This window comes from Strix aluco, chromosome 29 (assembly GCF_031877795.1).
Source record: "Strix aluco isolate bStrAlu1 chromosome 29, bStrAlu1.hap1, whole genome shotgun sequence".
Classification (NCBI taxonomy): Eukaryota; Metazoa; Chordata; class Aves; order Strigiformes; family Strigidae; genus Strix; species Strix aluco.
In genome coordinates this window covers 1,975,896-1,994,732 of record NC_133959.1, presented here as the reverse complement: position 1 = coordinate 1,994,732, position 18,837 = coordinate 1,975,896, and the positions used below count along the sequence as shown (strand labels likewise).

General features: G+C 51.1%; 2 protein-coding genes and 1 long non-coding RNA gene across 8 annotated transcripts in view; 1 reads left to right on the top strand and 2 right to left on the bottom strand.

The window, feature by feature from the left end:
• Window positions 1-1,838: 1,838 nt before the first annotated feature.
• Window positions 1,839-9,272, bottom strand: LSM4 (LSM4 homolog, U6 small nuclear RNA and mRNA degradation associated). Its single transcript, XM_074808987.1, has 5 exons — window positions 8,886-9,272; window positions 8,667-8,708; window positions 8,430-8,528; window positions 5,811-5,994; window positions 1,839-3,329 (listed from the first exon to the last, which is right to left on the bottom strand). Exons 1-5 carry the CDS (start codon window positions 8,886-8,888, stop codon window positions 3,241-3,243), a joined length of 417 nt encoding a protein of 138 aa, XP_074665088.1. The 5' UTR covers window positions 8,889-9,272; the 3' UTR covers window positions 1,839-3,240.
• Window positions 6,514-8,423, bottom strand: LOC141916466 (uncharacterized). The gene is made up of 2 exons (XR_012621134.1): window positions 6,805-8,423; window positions 6,514-6,554 (listed from the first exon to the last, which is right to left on the bottom strand). It is a non-coding gene; the product is annotated as an uncharacterized LOC141916466 (long non-coding RNA).
• The window catches only part of PGPEP1 (pyroglutamyl-peptidase I), a 28,385-nt gene continuing 18,630 nt past the window's right edge, over window positions 9,083-18,837 (top strand). For 2 of the 6 annotated variants that reach the window (XR_012621133.1, XM_074808982.1), the window contains exons 1-4: window positions 9,581-9,650; window positions 12,329-12,381; window positions 17,844-17,960; window positions 18,493-18,725. Coding sequence is in view for 4 of the 6 variants with exons in the window: in XM_074808982.1 (XP_074665083.1) it covers window positions 9,617-9,650; window positions 12,329-12,381; window positions 17,844-17,960; window positions 18,493-18,725 (437 nt within the window). In the remaining 2 variants the exon portion in view is untranslated. Of the gene's footprint in view, window positions 9,171-9,376; window positions 9,395-9,580; window positions 9,651-11,911; window positions 12,132-12,328; window positions 12,382-17,843; window positions 17,961-18,492; window positions 18,726-18,837 lie in introns of those variants that run through there. The other 4 variants (XM_074808984.1, XM_074808986.1, XM_074808985.1 and 1 more) reach the window with 4 other exon arrangements.

The window sequence follows — 18,837 nt, the reverse complement described above, 5'->3', positions numbered from 1 at the left end:
CGAGCGCAGCTCCTGCTCTCTGCGTTCCCCCCCCCCAAGCTCCGTTACACCGGTGGTGCCTGATCTCGCTCCGGCCACGAGCCGGGACAAGGTGCCGTGTCACCTCTCGGCTCCCACCAACAGGCTGGACCCAAAACAAGGTGCCCACGAGCATCCCTCTGCCCTCCCGGTGTGCCGAGAAGTTCCCCGAAAAGGGAACGAGCAGGAGAGCGTTTGCCGCCCCGGGATCTGCACCGCGGGCACCGGGCGCACAGGGGAAGCCGCCCCTTAGTCATCACCACAGGGAGGGAGAGAGGAACCGAGCTGGGAAAACAAGAAGTCGTCGGCCGCCAGCGCATGCCCCCAAACCCGCTGCCGGTCCCTGAGGGGCTGTATGGGCCTCCAACAATCAAAAAAACAAGAATTAACAAAAAAAAAAAAAAATCGGAAAGAAAGAAAGAAAACATGTTTTAAAAGGCAAAAAAGAGGAGGAGGGTTTGACGTGTATTTTTAGTTGCTTAGCGCAGCCCTGAAATATTTCGGCAGCCACTCCCTCCGCGTCGCAGGCGGCTGGTGTGTAACTATTCCTGTGCTGCCTCCCCGGCGAGGCACACAAGTTATGAGTCACTGCGGGGCGGCCGGCAGCGTCGTGCCGCAGCACCAGCGCCGTGGCCCCCGTGGCTGCCGGACCTGCCACCGGCTTGGCCACCACGAAAATGTCACAAGAAGGGAGCAGGGAGGGTTTCCACAGTGGCCTTTGCTTGGTGTGTGTGTGCCCCCCCCTGCCCCCGCTGCCAACCCAGCCCGTCTTTCCGGCCGGGACGTGTTTGCCCTGCCAGGCTGCGCACACCCACCCACGCCGGCAGCAAGGCTCAGACCTTTTTCCTCTTCTCTGCTTGTTGCTTTTATCTCGCTCCTCCCTGTTTTGGTTTTCTTTTTTTTTTTTTTTTTCCCCTCTCATTTCAGCCATGCCTCACCTCCCTGCACCCCTCCCCACGCTGCCACGGGCAGGATTGGAGCACACAACAGCCCCAGACACCCATTTTTGGGGCAAAAAGGCCCAAAGCCACAGCTGAGCGTTGCACTCGATGCCATCTTCCACCCAACCTGCTGCCCCATGGGGCCAGTTGCCCTTACAGGGGCTGTGCCAGGGCTCAGGACAAAAATATTCCTACAGAGGTGGAAAAAGGAAGGGGAGAGGCAAGCAGGGAAGGCTGCTAAAGGCCGTGGTTGTAATTAAACGAAAGCAGAACTTAACGAGCTCCAACGCCTGACCCCAGAGCTTCGCCAGGAGATAAGGCGTACTCAGAGGACTCTACCCTGAGCCGAAGCCAAAGGTCCCATTGTTGCGGTGAAGATTTATCTGGCCAGAACAGACCTTAAAATCCAGACAGCGCTGCAGCCGTTTCCTTTTTCACCAAGGCAGCTGTAACACACGGAGTTTCTGTGGCTGGAGGGACACGAAAGGGAGGGAGCAGGTTGGGAAGGGAAAGTCTGACACAGGGCTCAGCCTGGGCTTTGTTAAAATGCCACACGGGTGTTTATGTTGAGACCGAGTTTCCAGGAGGGAGGACACGTGTGCCCTGTTCCCATCGCCTGGAATCGGCTCCTTGGCAGAAGCCGGCTCGCCCGGGATGGGGCTCGAGCGCTGGCGCTGCTGGTGAACGCCTCGCCGAGGCAAGGCGGCCACAGAGAACACGTGGCTGCTGTTAGAAACCAAAGGTTTAACCCGTCTGCTTGGGGATTTATTACTTAGACCAGGCCTTGAGCAAGGGTTTAGGCAAGAAGCCGGTCGGCTGCGGGAGCGCGCGCGGGGTCAGGCAGAGCTCAGCACCGTGGCAGACAGAGAGAGGGAGTCGTTTGGTAGAGGTCGGTGATTTATTCCTACTCACCACTGCGCACAAGTTCTATAAACATTAAAAAAATAAGTATATATAAAAGCATGTTCTTTACTCATTTTCAATACAGTGGTGCTGGCAAAGAGTAGGCTTCAGTATGGGAATCGGTTGTAAAAAAACCAAAAACAAACCAAAAAAAACTCTTCAGAACAAGTCACAATATCAGCTTTTCCCCTAAAATTAAGCCGTTTCATTCATTCGGGGGGGTCGAGGCACAGCCAGAGCCTCTTTCCCCTCCCTGTGCCCCCATGCAGACGTTCAATTCAGATCAGCCAGGATATTTTGTGGGTGCATTTTGCTCAGGGGACCCTGCACCCCGGGGAATGGAAGACTGGAGCAACCCGACCTGGGAATTCACAGGAGCTTTCTTAACCTACACGCTCCCCACGCTGGTCTGTGTCCCCAAGGAAAGATAATCAGTGACCAGAAAAGGACGTGACAAGTAGGTGTAGTGAAGTCAATCACTACAGAAGGAATAAGCTTGAGAAATGTTGTCAGAGTTCAGGATTTTGTCACAGGCACGAGGGGGAGTTTTCAAAGTGGAGGGAAAAATAAATCAACAGCTTGGTTGCTTTTCAGAAAATAAAAACACCCATGAAAAGTAAGGGGCACACCAGCCTCCCGCAAGAACACACAGAAAACCCTTTCCTTTAAAGGAAACTTCTAATCTGAAGTCAAATTAGTAATACACTAATTGGGAAACCCTCATTTATCACAAAGCTCTCTTGGAAACAACCCCTGAAGGCCAATGCAATGTTCATTCCAATCTCTCCTTTAAGCCATAGGAGAGAGACAGAACTGACTGGCCAGAAATAGAACATAAGCAACAGCTTAAAAGTTTGTTGTTTTTGAAAAACCCCAAACCCTTAAGACTAATCATGTAAAGATACAATATCCTCAAGTTCAGTGTTTTTAAACCAAAACACTCGCATCTGTTTACAAATGCAACAAGTTTCCCAAGTTTCAAGTATTAAAAAAAAAAAAAAAAAATCCGAACAATCCAGAAAGTGTTTGCCTTCGTTCTTGTACCACTGTACAGGATAATCTTTTTAAATTAAACCTGGTGACCCTGAAAAATTAAATAGTGCTTTCACTCTCAGGAGAAGGCAGAACCTAGGTCCTTACCCATGAATGTTTTTTTTTTTTTTTTTTTTAAATATTTCCAATGATTTGCTGACTGCAAGGAGCGAGTAACTCCACTTTACCAGATTAAATTGCGAGGGGCTTCCAAACTACACGATTTGGGCACTGATCAACTGACGGAAGAGTAGGAAGGGAACGTTTTTGAACACATGGCAATCCTGAGGTGATAAAAACCAACCGGCACCGCAGCACTGTCCCCGGCCAGGGCGCAGACAGCCTCTCATTGCTTTGCTGATTGTCTGCCTGGCTTTTTTTCCTGCTGGCCTCTTCCACTGCCGGGTATTCCTCGGCCACGGCCACCAAACACACCTACGGGGCAGAAAGGAAGAGCATGGATGGAGCAGCATCACCGTAAGCCCACAACATCTCCCAGCCACTCAGAGCTTTACAGTTATTTGTGCTTTACCCAAGCGCATGCTTATTTTCTAGTCTTAGAAGCAAAACCAGGTCTTTTAGCTCTCTCCCTTGTCAGTTCCAGACCCTGTATTTACAAGGTGCATAAATTTATCCCCGCTTCGAGCAAGTTCAGTGATACCTCCCCGGTGTGCTGAGCCCTCTAGCTAGCTGTGCTATCACAGGAAATCGAAGTTAACTTCTGAAAAATGGAACCAAGGAAGCGATGTTTTAAACCCGCTGGGATGAGCGGGTTATACTGTCCCCCCCCGAGAGCTGTAAGGGCAAACCAAAAGCAACGAAGAGGGTGACTCGCTTTGAAGACCGCTCAGCTACAAAATGGGAAAAATACATCCCTCTGTCACCACCTCGCTGCTGGACAGAGCGATCCGCCGGCCCGGAGGAGGCACCGGGCACAGTGTGCTGCCAGCCAGGCAGCAGGATCCGGAGGCTGCGGTGAGACCCGCTGCAGACGTACGAGCGTCCTCGTACCCGAGAGCTGCGTCCGTCTTTGTCGTGGGAGCAGCTGAGCCCACCCCCGCCCTCCCCTCCCTGCTCAGATTCACCCCAAACAGCTGTTCTAGGCAGTAATTTTTATCTTGGCATCGCGCAAGCGATAAAGGGACCGTGGATCCACCCTGCCCAGCCACCTTCTCACAAAAGGCAGAACCCAAAGGACACCCAGTCTGGGCACCAGGCAGAAAAGCTTCTCTAGAGCCCTCTGCTCTGGTTGCTTCATCGAGGAGACGTGCCTAAACCAGAGGCAAAAACCAAATTGCTCCTAACCCCGCAGTCTTTGGGATGCTCACAGGGCTCCGGCTGCTCCCAGAGCAAAGGCTGCTGTACTTCTGGATTTGGCAAGCCGAGAAGTCAAAGACGAAGGATTACCAGTGTCAGAAACAATAATCCTTTCAACTGTGTGCACAATTATAGCTTTACTTCTGCCTGCCGGCCTCTCAACAAAATTGTCCTGCCCTTTTTTTTTTTTTTTCCCCCTCCTCCCTTCATGTCTCAGTAATGAGAGCCAAACCTTTTAACTAATTAGCAAATGCCGAAGCTTCCCTTTAAAATATTCCATCAGCGAATTCAAGCTGCACATCAAAACAGCAGGGAACTCCACCTCAAACAGAGCTCAGCTCTGCTCTCCACAAGGTGGATATTTCCACAGCAGAGAAAATATTTCAGCTAAAATGTTTGTCCAAATGACCATATCCAAAAAAGCTGTTATGCCAAGGGCTTTGGACACTGAAAGGGAAGGAGGAAAAATAAAGGAGCCTTCAGATTTGTAAAGGTCATTTTTGCAAGCTCGGAGCTTCCAGGAGGTAGCAAGGGAAGCAGAAATTAAAGGGGTTTTTCCTCCAGAAGTCCCCGAGAGTCGGAGACGCTGCACATGGCGTGTCCCGGCGTGGCGTGATGGCCCCAGGTAGATCCCGGCCGTCCGACCAGGATTCCTCACGTAGTCAAAACGCGGGCAGCTCGTTAAGGCTGCTCTGCAGAGAGGCTTTGCCTGTCGGTGTCTCACTCCCCAGGGCTCTTTCTAAAACCCAAGATCTCCCAGGCCAAACCCAATTTGGCTGTAGCAAGCGAGCACACTCGGGATTTTAAGCTCCTACTGCAGGCTAAGGCTGTCCTGAGAGCAACCCCGGGGCCGAGCGAGGTGACCACAAAGTGAATCGCAAAGACGTGGCAGGAGGGGTCAGCAGGAAAGGAGAGAAATGGCCCCTGGGCTTCCAGCAGGACAGTTCGGGGAGAAAAGAGCAAATATATCCCCAAGTGCTCTGAGATCACCTAACCGTGTGAAGTGGGGCAGGGAAGGAAGAGTTGTTTTGGTGACCTATTTCTTCATAAGTGGCAACCTCCCATTTTATCAGAGACATGAATTATTCATGTTGAGCAGGAAGGACACCAACCCTCAGATATTTTTAAAAAAATAAACCAACAAGTCAGGAGATCAAAAGTCCCATTATAATGGGAGAAAAGATGATGTTTTTCTCTCATTACCCTGGTCAGAGCCCAGTCTATTTTCAAACAGAATAGCCATTTGTTTCCCTCCCAGACTTGCTAAGCTAACAGACACCAGTTCTGTAGGGCCACGCTCCCGAACTAGCCAGGAGGGGTAGAAACAGTCAAGTTCAGACTCTCTTAGGCTCCTGCCCAACCCCAGTAATGAGGGAGGCACATCCCTGGCACGAATCCGTTCTATTCTTTGGCAGAGGCTGCCTTACAGGCGAGGCAACACACTCGCTCAGCTAGATCTGGCACAGGAGCGGCTCCAGCTTCCCCCAGTCCTGGGATTAAAGCTGAGAAGCAAGAGCTGTTCCTTACACAAGAGGTGAAATTTAAAGGCAGGGATCCCGCTCACCCCTCTCCGAGCTGAAAAGCAAACAGGATCGTTACCTCGTCCAGCACCTCCAACACCACGGCCCTTCTGTTGCTTCTGCTGTTGCATCCCACCACGGCCTCTGCCCTTGGACACCACCTCTTCTTTCACCATGTCAATTATTTCATCGGGGATACGCAGGTATTTAATCGTGCTGCCACGAATGTAGCACTCTGGCATTCTCCAGAACTTGTCTCCATCCTATTGGGGAGCAACGTGTTAGGCTACGAACAAAACCTGGTGTTTTTGTATCACTTCTGAGGCATTTGAATATTTCTATCCCTTCTGGAGAGCGCGCCAGCTCCGCCAATCTTTTCTGAAAGCATTAATCTGCAACTAGCTGCAAAAAAGGGTGGTTTTTTTCCCCTCCAAAACACGTAGCCCTACAACCTGGGCGGAGGGCACTCAGCCACGAGCAACTGTAGTTTCAATCTGTTCCACAACTGCCTCCAACACTCGCAGAAAATAAAGGAAGAGGCGGCTGAGGAAACAAGCACCTTCCCTTCTCATGTAAGAAGGGAATCGAAAGTGGGATCAGAGAGGCGAGGGGTGTTAGTTACACACAACAGCAACGAACAACCAACTCTGGCAAGAAAAACTCAGCTGCGGCAAAGGCGTCCGCACAGCTGGGTTTCTTCTCCAGCCGCTTCAGCTGGGAGTCACCTCGCTCCTTCGCTCCTCTGGGGTGTGGACGGAGCAGAGAGGCAGGTCTGGAGCCAGCTGGCTGCGGGGTGTGTGCCACCAGAGCACAGTAACTGCAGCTGTGGAAAATAAGGAGCTTACAGATTATATATCTATATTGAAAAAGTCTCCAGGTGGCCAGTTACGGAGCAGCCACCTCTAGATGTTGTTTGTTAGTTGTTTAATGCAGTTTCAGGGCTTTTCTAGGACACAACCTATCAGGGCTTCACTTCCCGCATACCGAGGGCGGCTGTGGGAATAGGAATCGAGCGAAGCTGAACAACAACTCAGCTGCCCATGATGTAACTGGGAGGAGGGACGGGGACCCACCTCGCCCCGTTCCGCCACCACAGCCCCGGCTCGGCAGCGGCTCCGTCAGGGTTTGGCTGCAGATGGGATCGCTCGAGCCCAGCGATTCTCAAATGGCAGCATGTGGACGAGGCATCTGTCATGTCCCAGAAGAGTAGGCTAAACAAGAACGCCTCATTCCTTCTCTCCTGGGAGAAAATAGTCGGTTCCCCCCACCCCAGGAGTTATTTGGGGCAACTTTGCCTGTACAGGCAAGTCCTTCGCGCACAAGACAAGACAGAGAGAAACAGTCCTCTTCCAAAAGACACCCAGCAAACCCCGCCCTGCCTTGGATCTGCCTGGCTGCTCCTTGGCTCGGGATGCAGGAAGGGATGGAGCCAGGCTCCCTCTCTTCCTCGTTCCGGCCTCCCTGGAGTAAACAACCGCCTCCCGAGCCGGGGCTACCCGTCCGCCGCCGCTCCGTGCCATCTAGTGGCCAGTCCCCACCAGTACCACCCCGGCAGTGGCTCCAGCGCCGCTTTCACTCGGGCTTTGGAGCTTTGTGTTTTGTTTTTTTAAGGCACAACTGATGAGCCTGGCTGCTATCCTGTGTGACGGGATCCCTCTAGATCACTCAGAGGGGACAAAAGATGAGCTACTGCTCTTCCACAGCAGAGCACTCAGCCATAGGATGCGGTTTCTCAAGGAGAAGGACAACATCACCCGTGTCGTGGGCCTCCTCTTAGTCCCCCTCCTGCTAAATTCAACAGCAGTTCCCTCCCAGTTTGTCCCACCACAACCCACAGATTTCTAACCCCACTGCTCTGCCCCAAACGTCCCTCCTCAAACCTCACTCAGGGCGTTTACTCTGTCACGCTGACGCACAAACGTGCCTCCATGTCCCGGCAATACGGCTCAGAACTTTCCTGTTGTGGAGACAACAGGTACTGGGGGGTTTGCAGAGAGATTTTTCAGAGGAATGAGGATTTCTGCCAGTGTCTCCCACAGAGCTCTGATGTTTCGGGGCAGGGAAAGAGCAGCAACAGCCGACATTCATCCGGCTGCTGCTTCCCACAGTGCACGGCTGGCAGGGACAAGACCAGACATTTCTGACTGAGGTCAAAGCCCAAAACACAGATCACAATCTTCTGGAGCACCTTTGGCCACGGGCAAAAGTACCAGACGGCGCAGAGCCTCGGCGTGGGTAAACAACAGGCTCCTCCGTTTTGATGTGGAGAGTTAGAGGGTGAGAAAGAAGCAAGTTAATAAAAGTCAGCGCGGCGTTTGAAGCAGCTCTCGCTTCTCGGACAGCGTGTGACAGATGAAGGCTCCGTTCTTGGGAAACCCAGCTCAGCATCACAGCACGGGCTACCGTGCCCCATCCTGCGGCCCCCCCACCTCACACCGGGAACCCTCTTGGAGGGGAAACACTCACACAGCCCCTCTGTGCTGCGCAGAAACCCACCCCGCTCGAGAGCGCACGCGTGTTCCTTTGTTACAGATATTATAAATAACTGTATTAAATTTGCATTTCAGGCAGAAGTCGCACTTCCACAGGAGCGATGGCCTCTGAGTTACAGCAGAGCCAGCCCAGCGCCCTCAGGGACGCTCCCCGGGGGCACGGAGGGTGGGTGACCCCAGCCCGGGGCGGGGGGCTCCGGCCTTACCCGGGACGTGCAGATGACCTCCCGCAGGTTGATGTTCATCCAGTTGTCGCAGCTCACCAGGTGCCCGTTGTACGTCTCCCCATTCTTCAGCTCCACCAGCTGCAAGAGACGGGAGTCACGGGGCGCCGGCCTAGCCCCGGTACAGGAACCTGCCCCGGTGTCACCCGCACGCACCGGCAAGCCCAAGGCCGGGGTGGCCTGTGGGGACCGGGGCTGGGCCGCGCTACCGGTACTCACCATGGGGTGGTTCTGCGCCGTCTTCAGCAGGGACAGAGGCAGCTGCGAGAGGAAGAGAGGAAAGAGGCCTCAGGCACCGCCGGGAACCGAGGCACCGCCGGGAACCGAGGCACCGACCGCGACACCGGGTACGCCGCCCCCGGCGGCGGAGAGAGGCGAGCCAGGCCCTCCCCACGGCTCCAGCCCTGACACCCCCGGGCCGGCCCCGCCGCCACTCACCATCGTGCCGGAGCCGCGGAGCCACCGCCGCGCCGGGCGCTGCCGCTCAAACCGCCCCCGGCCCCGCGCGGGGCCAATCAGAGCGCGGCGCGGCCCCGGCGGAGCCAATCAGAGCTCGGAATACGGCCTCGGCCGTAAAGCAACGCCGCGGCGCCCGGTCCGCGCCTTTACGACAGCGCCGCAAACGGAAGAGCGGGGCGGGAAGCGGGGCGCACCCACAGTGCCCCGCGGTGCACGCGCCGGCGTCCCAGAGGCCCCTCCCGGTACCCGCGGATCCAGGCCCCGGTTCGTGCTCTCCCCACCCCCCGCCCTTCCTGGGGGGGACGGAGAACCCCGCGCGTGGACCAGGCTGAGCGTTTTGTAACGGTTTAACCGATTCCCACCGGGGCCCGCGCTGAGGCGGCCGGGCCGGAGCCCCTTACAGACTCCCCCCGAGGCCCAGAGCGGGCCGCTCTACGGTGAAGCGGCTTCGGGCCCCGGCGCCGCCCGGCGCCGCCCGGCCCCTCCCGGTGAGCGACTTCCGCCCCGGCGGCGGAAGCGGCGGGCATGGGCCGCTCTAGGCGGCTGGGCGGAGCGCGCTTTGTGGCCGCGCGGGGGCCGCTCTAGGCGGCGGGGCGGAGCGCGCTCGGTGGTGGCGGGGGGGCCGCTCTAGGCGGCGGGGCGGAGCGCGCTCGGTGGCGGGGCGGGGCCGCGCGCTCAGTGCGGGGCGGCGGCGGCGGGACGGAGCCGCGATGGAGAAGCCGCGGCGGGCGGTGGTGGTGACGGGTACGGGGCGGCGGCGGCGGCGGGGGGAGCTGTTGCGGGCCGGTGAGGGGGTGAATGGAGGGGGCTGGGGGTGAGGTAGGTGGGGGACCCCTTCCCTGAGGTGAGTGAGGGGCGCTGGATGCCAGGAGCTGCGGGGAGGGGGGTGCTGTCCTGTCGGGAGTGACTAAGGAGGGGATGGATGGGGGGGCTGTACCCTGGGGGGGCTGTTTTGGAGGGGCTGTGCCCTGTGTGGGGTGATAAGCGGGAGGTCTGGGGATGGAGGGCGAGATCTGGGGGACACGGGGACGGGGCTGCTGTGGGTGAGGGGTATCAGGAGCTGGGGGGGTGCACGCTGTTCCGTGAGGGGCTTTGCAGCGGCTTGGCCACACAGGGGGGGCTTTGGGATCCCCCTTTTCCATCCCGCATCCTCCCCAGGGGTTTGCTTGTCGGGGAAGGAAGGGGAGCGAATCTCCCAAGGAGCGGGAGAAACAATTGGGGTGCAGGTGGGGGCGGGGGGGGGGGCATTTGCTGGCTGACCACCCCATCCTGAGCCGTCAAGGTGTGGAAGCTGTTACCAAAATCACCCACGCAGCACCGGCAGAAGCGCCTCGGGGAAGAATAAGGGAGGGAATGAAAAGGCCCCGGCATCGCAGGCGAGAGCTTGTCAGGCTCCTTTCCCCGGGGTACAAAGGCCGGCCAGCTTGATTTGTGGGGAAGGCAGTTCTGTGACAAATGGGGAACTTGGTGAAACTATTCAGATCTCCCCCCCACCACCACCACCCCCAGCAGCTGAAGTTGAGGCCGTTTGAATAGCGAGCGCGGGGGCGAGGGGTTTGTTGTCGTCGATGCGCTGGAGCGGTTTTAATTGGAGGCAAGTGTCTTTGCAGAGAGCAGTTGCGGAGAGCGAGGAAGCAGGTGGCAGCAAATTCTGGCTTTCCCAAACCTGTGTCTAGTGCCGAGCGGCCACACTTGGCGGTGACTAAACAGAAAACTTGCGTCAGTAAATACTCTGCCGCTTGTAATACTTCTCTCTCTTTTTTCTTCTGTTTTCAGGGAAGTCTGTTTCTAAAACGCAGTGGTTATCAGGTCTACCCTTATTTGACAATCTGTAGTCGATGTCACACTAAATTCCTTTTTAAAACTAGCAGTGGCGTTGTGTTCCCATTCAGTTCCGAGCATGTGCTCGCTGAGGATAAGTATTATTTGTGTGCAATTTTAGAACTGTTTAAGGAGATAATCCCATAAAGATCTCTGCAGCTGGTTTACTGCTAATGAGCCTTGGAGGGCCCTATTGTGGATGCGGAGGAACTCCTGGGCATGCTCGGTGGAGTTTCATGCTGTCGACAAAGTTGCTTATCTTCTGCGAAAGAGATAACTCGAGGGATCTATATAGGAGATGAGTCAGAGGAGCAATAGCCCACAGTTGTATTTGTGCCAGTTTGCGTTTGGCTTCAGAGTGAGAGGGTTACGTTACGTGCGTGGGCACCTGTAGAATTTCAGCCTTCCAGCGGCTGAATTGTTAAAAAGAAATAGATTTTATTTCTTTTGTAAGACTATTATGATTTCTTTAGGAATTCAACCTAGCAGGTCGCGATTGTTTGTTTCTGGAGAGTTGTGTAGGGCATCCCTGACTGGCAGAAACTACTGAAAAGGCGTTTGATATTCGAGTCGTTCCCCGGTGCTGCGGTCGCAGCTTGCCTTGGTAACATTGGAGGCTTGCTCGCAGGAAAACACACCTACATTTTGATTTTGTGGAGACCTTTGGAAGATTTATTCTGCGGAGATATCGACGTTGGTTAGGCTGTAGGAGATCCATCGGTGCGGACGAGCCCATGCTGTGCAAATTCCTTACGTCGTCATGTGCAGTGTAACCTCAGACTTACTGTTGATAGCAAATAGAATGTTTCCATTAACGTGTCATATAATATTTGTAGTCCCTCTCAAATGCTTTCACGAGTTAGACAAAATTTATGTCTCTTAATTGCATTAGGCTCATAGGGTAACTCTGACATTTTAAATTAAAGCATATTGACGTTGCACCCAGATAAATGGCCTAACCTTTGTGTGCTTGCTCAGGAAAAGATGTTATGGATTACTAGTTAACTCTAAGTTACTCATTAGGAAATGTAGACGTGGTGAGTAAGTATTTTTGATAATGCTATCATAACCTTTGCTGCTTGGCCTAGGTGGGTTGTTAGCAGCATTTTGTTTTATTTCCTCGTAAGGCATAACTAATGCTAACGGAGATCTTGGTGAAGTCCTGAGCAGAGAGGAAATATTTGAGACAGGCTTGTCCGCATTTGTGGAAGCAGCTGCTGTGGGCTAAAACAATCAGGAGTAGAAAATCCAATCATGATTCTCATGCCGTGACATCGGTCAACTTATCTGTTAATAACAAGTTTTTCTAACCTGGTCAGGAAGAAAAAAATGTGCTTCCCCAGTGTCTGCTGGGAGAAGAGAGTTTCTTTTGAGGCAAGCTATTGTTTTCCTTCACAGTAAAAGGTGCGTGGTTCAAACATTTCTGCGAAGGTCTCTTTATTTAGTCCTTGGATGTAAAGTTAATAAGGGTTGGGCATTAGAAGAAGTGGGTTTTCTTTCAGGGTATATAAACCAGGAAAGCGCCGACCGCTTTGCAACTTTAAGTTTAGTCAAACCTGTAAGGATGACCTCATCACTGTGGATTTTTACTTCTCTTCCAGGGTTTGGTCCATTCGGAGAGCACGCCGTTAACGCCAGTTGGATTGCAGTTCAGGTAACGCTATAACCTCGTTCTTCGCGAGTTAAAACAGAGCGCCGTGCTGATAACGTATCTGACCAATTTTGGTTTGCAGCTCTTTTGTAACTTCTCTTCCCAGTTTATTAACTGAGACCAGCTCGCTCCAGATATCCAGATGGTCAGCTGGATAATGTTTTATTCACTTCTCAGAAAACAATCCCTTAGCTCTAGAATTTAATGAGACTGAGTTAATGTAGCTGAAGCAAGTAAGGAATTCATAGGCTAACTTCCTAGATTTGAAAGATGTTAAATGGGGCAGGGAGTCTGGAATCTTCCTCTGCCGTAGAGAATTCAAAATAAATAAACAAACCAACCCTGAAGAATTTTCATGTTTTTCTCTCAGCTCTAGCTTGGATCTGGGCAAGTTGGTTAACCTTTAAGCCAAGTCTCATCCCTAATGAGACTCCCACCTGGTAGTTTTGTGGACTCGAGCACACTGCAGCGTCGTCCAACGTGGGTCTGACTGTCAGGACCCCGACTCCAAAGCAAAGCAGCCGCCGCTGCCTCCTTTCTCCCCTCGGTTCCTTCTGCGGCCGCCTGCTTTCGGCGGCGGAGCAGGAGGCGTCGGGGGGTCAGGCAGTGTTTGTGGCTCCGGAGCAGGTGGTGCTCGATGGACCTTGCTGGAGACAGGGGCGTTCGCGGAGGATCGTTGCTCGAGCAGATCGTACGCGCTCAAACAAATCAAGTTTATGCCACTTGTAGCTGCGTATCTGCGTGAGCGTGCTCATCTTAACGCTGATATATTCACAAACGAGGCCAGAAGAAGAAATCAAACTCTTGCTAGGTGCCTAACCCAGCCGAGGAATTAAGGTTGCTGGTTGTAAAAGCATTAGCTAGGGACAGTGCTGCCACGTTATCCTGTTTATTTGTCACTTCTGAATGTGGTTTATGACAAAGCTACTGGGAATTCAAGGGTACCTTTTAGTACAGTTGCCCAGGGAATTAAATCTATTTTTCTCCCCAACACATCTCTCCTTCCCTTCAGAGCTCTGAGATTAATATCTTCTTTAGAATGCTTTTAAATTAAATCACAAACTCTAATCAATTACAGTCAACTAATGTCCAGATGTCTAATGTGTTGGCTGCTATGAGAAGACAAAACCTTTGCCTCCAAGAGCCTTTTGGAAATTAATATGTTTGAGTTGGGGTTTGCTTTGTATAGGTTTGGGGAAAAATGCAAGCTGTGTATGTGGGGAAAAAAAACCCAACATGTTACTGAAATGTAGTAGTGAGGCTAATTGATTTGGTTTGTTCTTGTGTAATGTCAGTTGTTGTAAACAAGCTACTTTTATTCTAGAGGAGATAGACAAAAGGGTATTGTGCTTCTGGGACAGGAAGAGTGGTGGGTGTTCGGATGTTGCTTACAAAACCAAACCTGATGTATAATTCCTGTAAAGAGAAATGGCGTGTCATTCCTTCAGCCCAGCAGCTCGAGGCTGCTCAGCTGTGTGGCTGATAGGTGAAGTAATCACGTGCATTTTAAATTCATTTTATGGGCTTGGGGGTGTTTGGAGAGTATAAAACTACAGTTGGTGGTGTGCGATCTGCTGCGTCGGAGCCCGTCTTCCTCCGAGTCCCATTGAACAGCTCATGCTAGCTTCTAACTAAAAACATCAACTTTCAGGCAGCGGGGAGGATTTGCCTTTCCTTACCCCGTCTCAGCCCTGAGAGGCCCAGACAAAAAGGAACAGCATGTCTTTGAGCACATGCGAGTTGGGCATTGTGCAAGTTTCAGACAGGGGACTTCATGGAGCTGAGTGGACACAAAGGCGTGTCTGAGTTTCTGAATCCCAGACGGTGTGATCTGCATTTTAATAGAAGAAAAATCAATTAAACAATCTTTGTAAGTCCTTCCTAGCTTTAGGGCTAAGCTAGTTCTGGTTTATTACATCTTTTATTATTCTGCATCCCGAGGATAAAATTCTCTGCTTTTCTTTCCAGTCCTCTTTTTGGTTTTATTTGGCTTGTATAGAACACGGATACGGTGTGTCTGTCCCCCAGACTGCAGTGAATTTCTAGTATAGCTGTTCGGTTTTGAAAGCTGAACGACTTTTACACGTGGGTACCTTAACTAGTGGCAGTAGCAATCTAATAATGGTAAGATGAAATGTTTGGGGATTTTTTACGCATGGGGAAGAGATTTCCTATAAATTCAGAGGGAAGAATAACTTCTTTCCGCTTTCTTTTTCGAGGCTTACGGTAAAAATACTCAGTGTTAACGTGGATTTGCCAATCCGTGTTTTCATTGATTTAATATTTCCTTTGAGGAGTTTTTTCAGCTGCAATTTTTGCTTGGGAGAGACCTTTCTTTCAAGAAGTTGTTACTGAAACGGGCTTTCTCAGTGCTTTTTCTGGCCTCCCCGGTGTGACTTAGGTGCAGACACAGGTGTGCCCCGTGGACTGTGAAGCTAATGGGCTCCTGCCCTCATCCCCCCGAAGTGCTTCTGGCTGAGCCGGAGGAGGAGGAGAGAGGTCAGAGTGCGTTTTGACATTACTAAGGACAATTGCTGTCAGGGTGTCTAGACAGACCTGATAAGGATATTAAAGGCTCACAAAGACGACCATTGTTGAGGGGTCAGGGAATCGGTCAAACATGTTCGTTTTTCTATATTTGTCAGGTATACAAGGCTGTGGGTAATAAGTTGTCTGGGGGCCAGCGTACATCTTTATTATTGAATGGAAGCGCCCGAACGCTGTGTTTGGTTAAAAGAAAGTTGTGAATTTGTAAAGCTACAGTTTAGTGTGTCTGCGTTTGGAGAAGGTAGCTGTCACTGAGACGGTGCAGCCCACATGGCCCGAGGTTTGATGCTCGTTCTGCTCAGCCGGTAAAACTTTCTGCCATCAAATTCCTCTTTAGGAGCTGTTTCACGCTCTTTAGAGAAGTGATGATGAATTCCTACCAATTAACGCTCTGCAGATCTTCCTAAAGAGACTGACTTGTATTTGAATACGCTCATTTGTAAACTACTTACTTTATTAACGCACCACATAAACCAGCTAACGTTTTGAAGGCAGATTTGTGTAAAGAAGATGTGATGAAACATCACTTAGCATCCATCTCTGGTAATGAATGTCTGTGTGTGCCAGACACTAATCAATACAGCAAGCCTTTAATATCAGCCTTGCCCTCAGAGCCAGAGTAAGTGATTTATCATTGTTGTTGCTCATATCTGCTGGTCCGTGAAAGTCTTACTCTTGCCTTTAGTTATCTTAAATCTTGTTGCACTGTCTGTGGTCTGTCCATGCAAGTGTCAACGTTTGGTTTTTTTCTCAGTAAAGAAACAACTCCTGCTGATAACTGCAGAAAAAAAAAGATACTGGTACGGCTCATGTTTATACAGAGGAGGTGGGATTGGAGGAGTCCAAAAACCTCAGCTTGTCCTCTCCTTTTAACTGTCTTTAATTTGGAAGACTTTTAAACTTAGGGAAATACAAGATTTGAAATGGAGTAAGCTTCGCCGAAAATAGCTAATCCCTGAAGTTTGCAAGTATAATTTCTGTGTGCAGGAAAAGAAAGCCTAAGAATTGCATGAAAGAGCAGCTCTTGGCTCTGAGCACTGAATCCGAACCTGAAATAGAGATAACTCAATCATTCAAGAGTATTTTGAAAAGCCCTTTGATAGTCTGATGACGTCTTACATTGGTGTTTCTACCTCTGATCCATGCTGCAGCGGTTTGTGAGCGTGAGTTGCAGGTTATTTTCTTGCTGCGCCTGCAGCCCCGCTGCTGTTAGCACGAGTAACCATTTTGAGCTTTTGGCACGGGTAAGCTTGCGTTTTTCAACCGACACATATCTCGGAGGAGAGCAGCACCAGATGACGCGCTTCTGCTGCGTATTAACTTGTGAAAAGCTGGAGTTGGTTCTTGTAACTGAAACACAGGCCTGGCGATAGAGATGCAAGAGCACACGGCTCCTTCTGCCTTCAGAGACAAGGATGCGCTTGCAGCTCCTTTCCAGAGGACTCGGACGAAGGCTGTTAGCTTTGTGGCATGTACAGTCACTTAACAGTCTTGAAAAGCAGCTGTAAAGTTTTTCAGAGTGCCAAAAAATGTTGTCTTCATCAGAGGGAAACTTGATCCGAGTGAGATGCTGTTGGAACTAATTAAACACGATAGCTGAAGTCGCTTCAGCGGCTGGAAAAGTGCCTCCCGGTGTAGACTTGCACAAGGCTCCTAGGTTTGAGCTCAGCTGATAGTTTTAAGAATATTTTTTTCCAAGGCTTCAGACCGTGTGGGTGTATCCTTTCCTTGAATTCTTGAAAGTTTGGGTTTGATGGCTCTGAAAGGTTTCACTTCTGATGAAGTCCTGTTCTGGGCTAGGCTGGTAAAGTCTGAAGTACCAAATGAGCAAGGCTCAAACCGAAGCCTTACTGGTGAGACTGGAGTGTGCTGGAACGGAGACCAAAGCAGAGCAATGGGGAAGTGTCCAGGACCGTGGGCTGCGTGTAGAGGGAACTCAGAGCGTTGGGGTGAAACTGTGTGCTTTCCAGTCAGGTATACAGGGTGGGGGGAAAGAAAAAATCCTTCCCCTTCCCTCTGGTTTTAAAGAAGTCTGCAAGGTATTTAACTGACACTATGTTTTAAAATGTTTAAAGGAAACTGGCTAAGTTGATCGCCTGGATATTTGGGATGTTTTCAAGGCATGGCTTTAGTTAATGTTTTAGAGGGAAAAATAATTTACTGTGTTAGTTGAATCACTACAATGGTAACAGCTCATGTTGCAAAATTAAGTACAATATATTAGGTATAGGTAAAGCCAGCGATGGAGACCTGCTTTACATTTTGGAAACAGGCTGTACCGTATGTCAGATTCTGCCAAAACAAAAGTGAGACAAATATGTTGAGGAGGGTGTGCCAGTGTTGCTTCGGTTTCTGATACAAGAAGTGTTTGCTGATATTTGTGGGGACTCACAGCCACAGAACGGAGCCTGGTAGCACCGTCACCTAATCCTGAGAGCTCTTTATCTGCAAACAGATAGGAATTTGCTCTCTGGGCCAGGAGTCCTGAGCAAGGACAAATTAGACGATGAATATAATCCTCCCGATTCTACTTTCTCTGCATAATACCTAGTTCTTTCAAGAAGTGAATATGACTATAAATAATGTAGCCAACCTTTCTTTTGAGTGTGGGTGTTGCTGATAACTATTGTCAGTTAAATGTTGGTTTCTTTGTTACACACACATCAGAGCAAAACAAACGGTCCTGTCCAAGACTGTTAACACAGGTGGAGAGATGTCTTTGTTGTTCCCCCTTATGTCTGGGTTTGGTTTTTTTTCACAGTGCTGTTTACAAGGTTATACAGCCTGCGGTGTGAGTTAATGTTAGTCCCTCACAGCAGACTCACTCTGCCCTTAAACCTTCCTGAAGCGTATCCTCTGCTGAGTATATCCTCCTCCTCGTGTCTGACCATCTTGGCTTTGTTTCCTTATGTTCTTAGGAGTTGGAGAAGCTAGGACTGCGAGATGACGTGGATCTGCATGTCTATGAAGTCCCAGTTGAATACCAGACAGTGCAAAGACTCATTCCTGCATTATGGAAAAAGCACAGTCCGCAAGTGAGTGAGTGCAGGCAGGAGGAGAAGAGACAGGGCACACGGTTGAAATCTGTCCTGCTTACAGCAACGAACGTAATGTGAAGTCCCATTTTTAATGTATGTTCAGCCTGGTAGCCCCTCGCTAGGTCTTTCCCTCTTTTCTTGCGAGAACATGTGAATTTGTAGAATTTTACAGCTCAGCTTAGAGTGCTCCAATTAACGGGAGCAGTCGGTGCGAAGAGGCCGCTGCTAAGGGCTGTCTAGACAGCTGGCGGTTAGTCTGTGCCACCTGGGCTCTTCAGCGGTGGGCTCGGCTCTGAACCTGCCAACCTGCATTTTGACCCGGATTAAATTACACTTTAGGCCAGGAGGGGGTGAAACAAGAATTGTTCTGTACTGGACCCACGAGTTCATTGATAAAATGACTTATTACTGTGATATTCATGCAGGAACTCCTGTAACAACTCCATCAGTCTCTAACTGGGAATAGCAGGCTGTTGATTTTCCACCGTTTGTCCGCTGGTTGATCTAAAGTGTTTCTTTTCTCTTGTAGCTGGTGGTTCATGTAGGTGTTTCGGGTATGGCTACGACTGTAACTCTGGAGAAGTGTGGCCATAACGTAGGTTATAAAGGCTTAGACAACTGCCGTTTCTGCCCGGGCTCTCAGTGTTGCGTCGAAGGTGGCCCAGAATGCATCGATTCCATTATCGACATGGACACCGTTTGCAAGAGAGTCTCAGCGCTGGGGCTGGATGTGACCGTCACCATATCTAAGGACGCCGGCAGGTACGGGGACACCAGCCATCGGTGGGGACAACAGACTCATCCCGCAGTGCCTGTTCCCTTCGGGCTCAGCTCCTGAGCCCCGTACGATTCATAGGCTTTTCACTTCCCACGG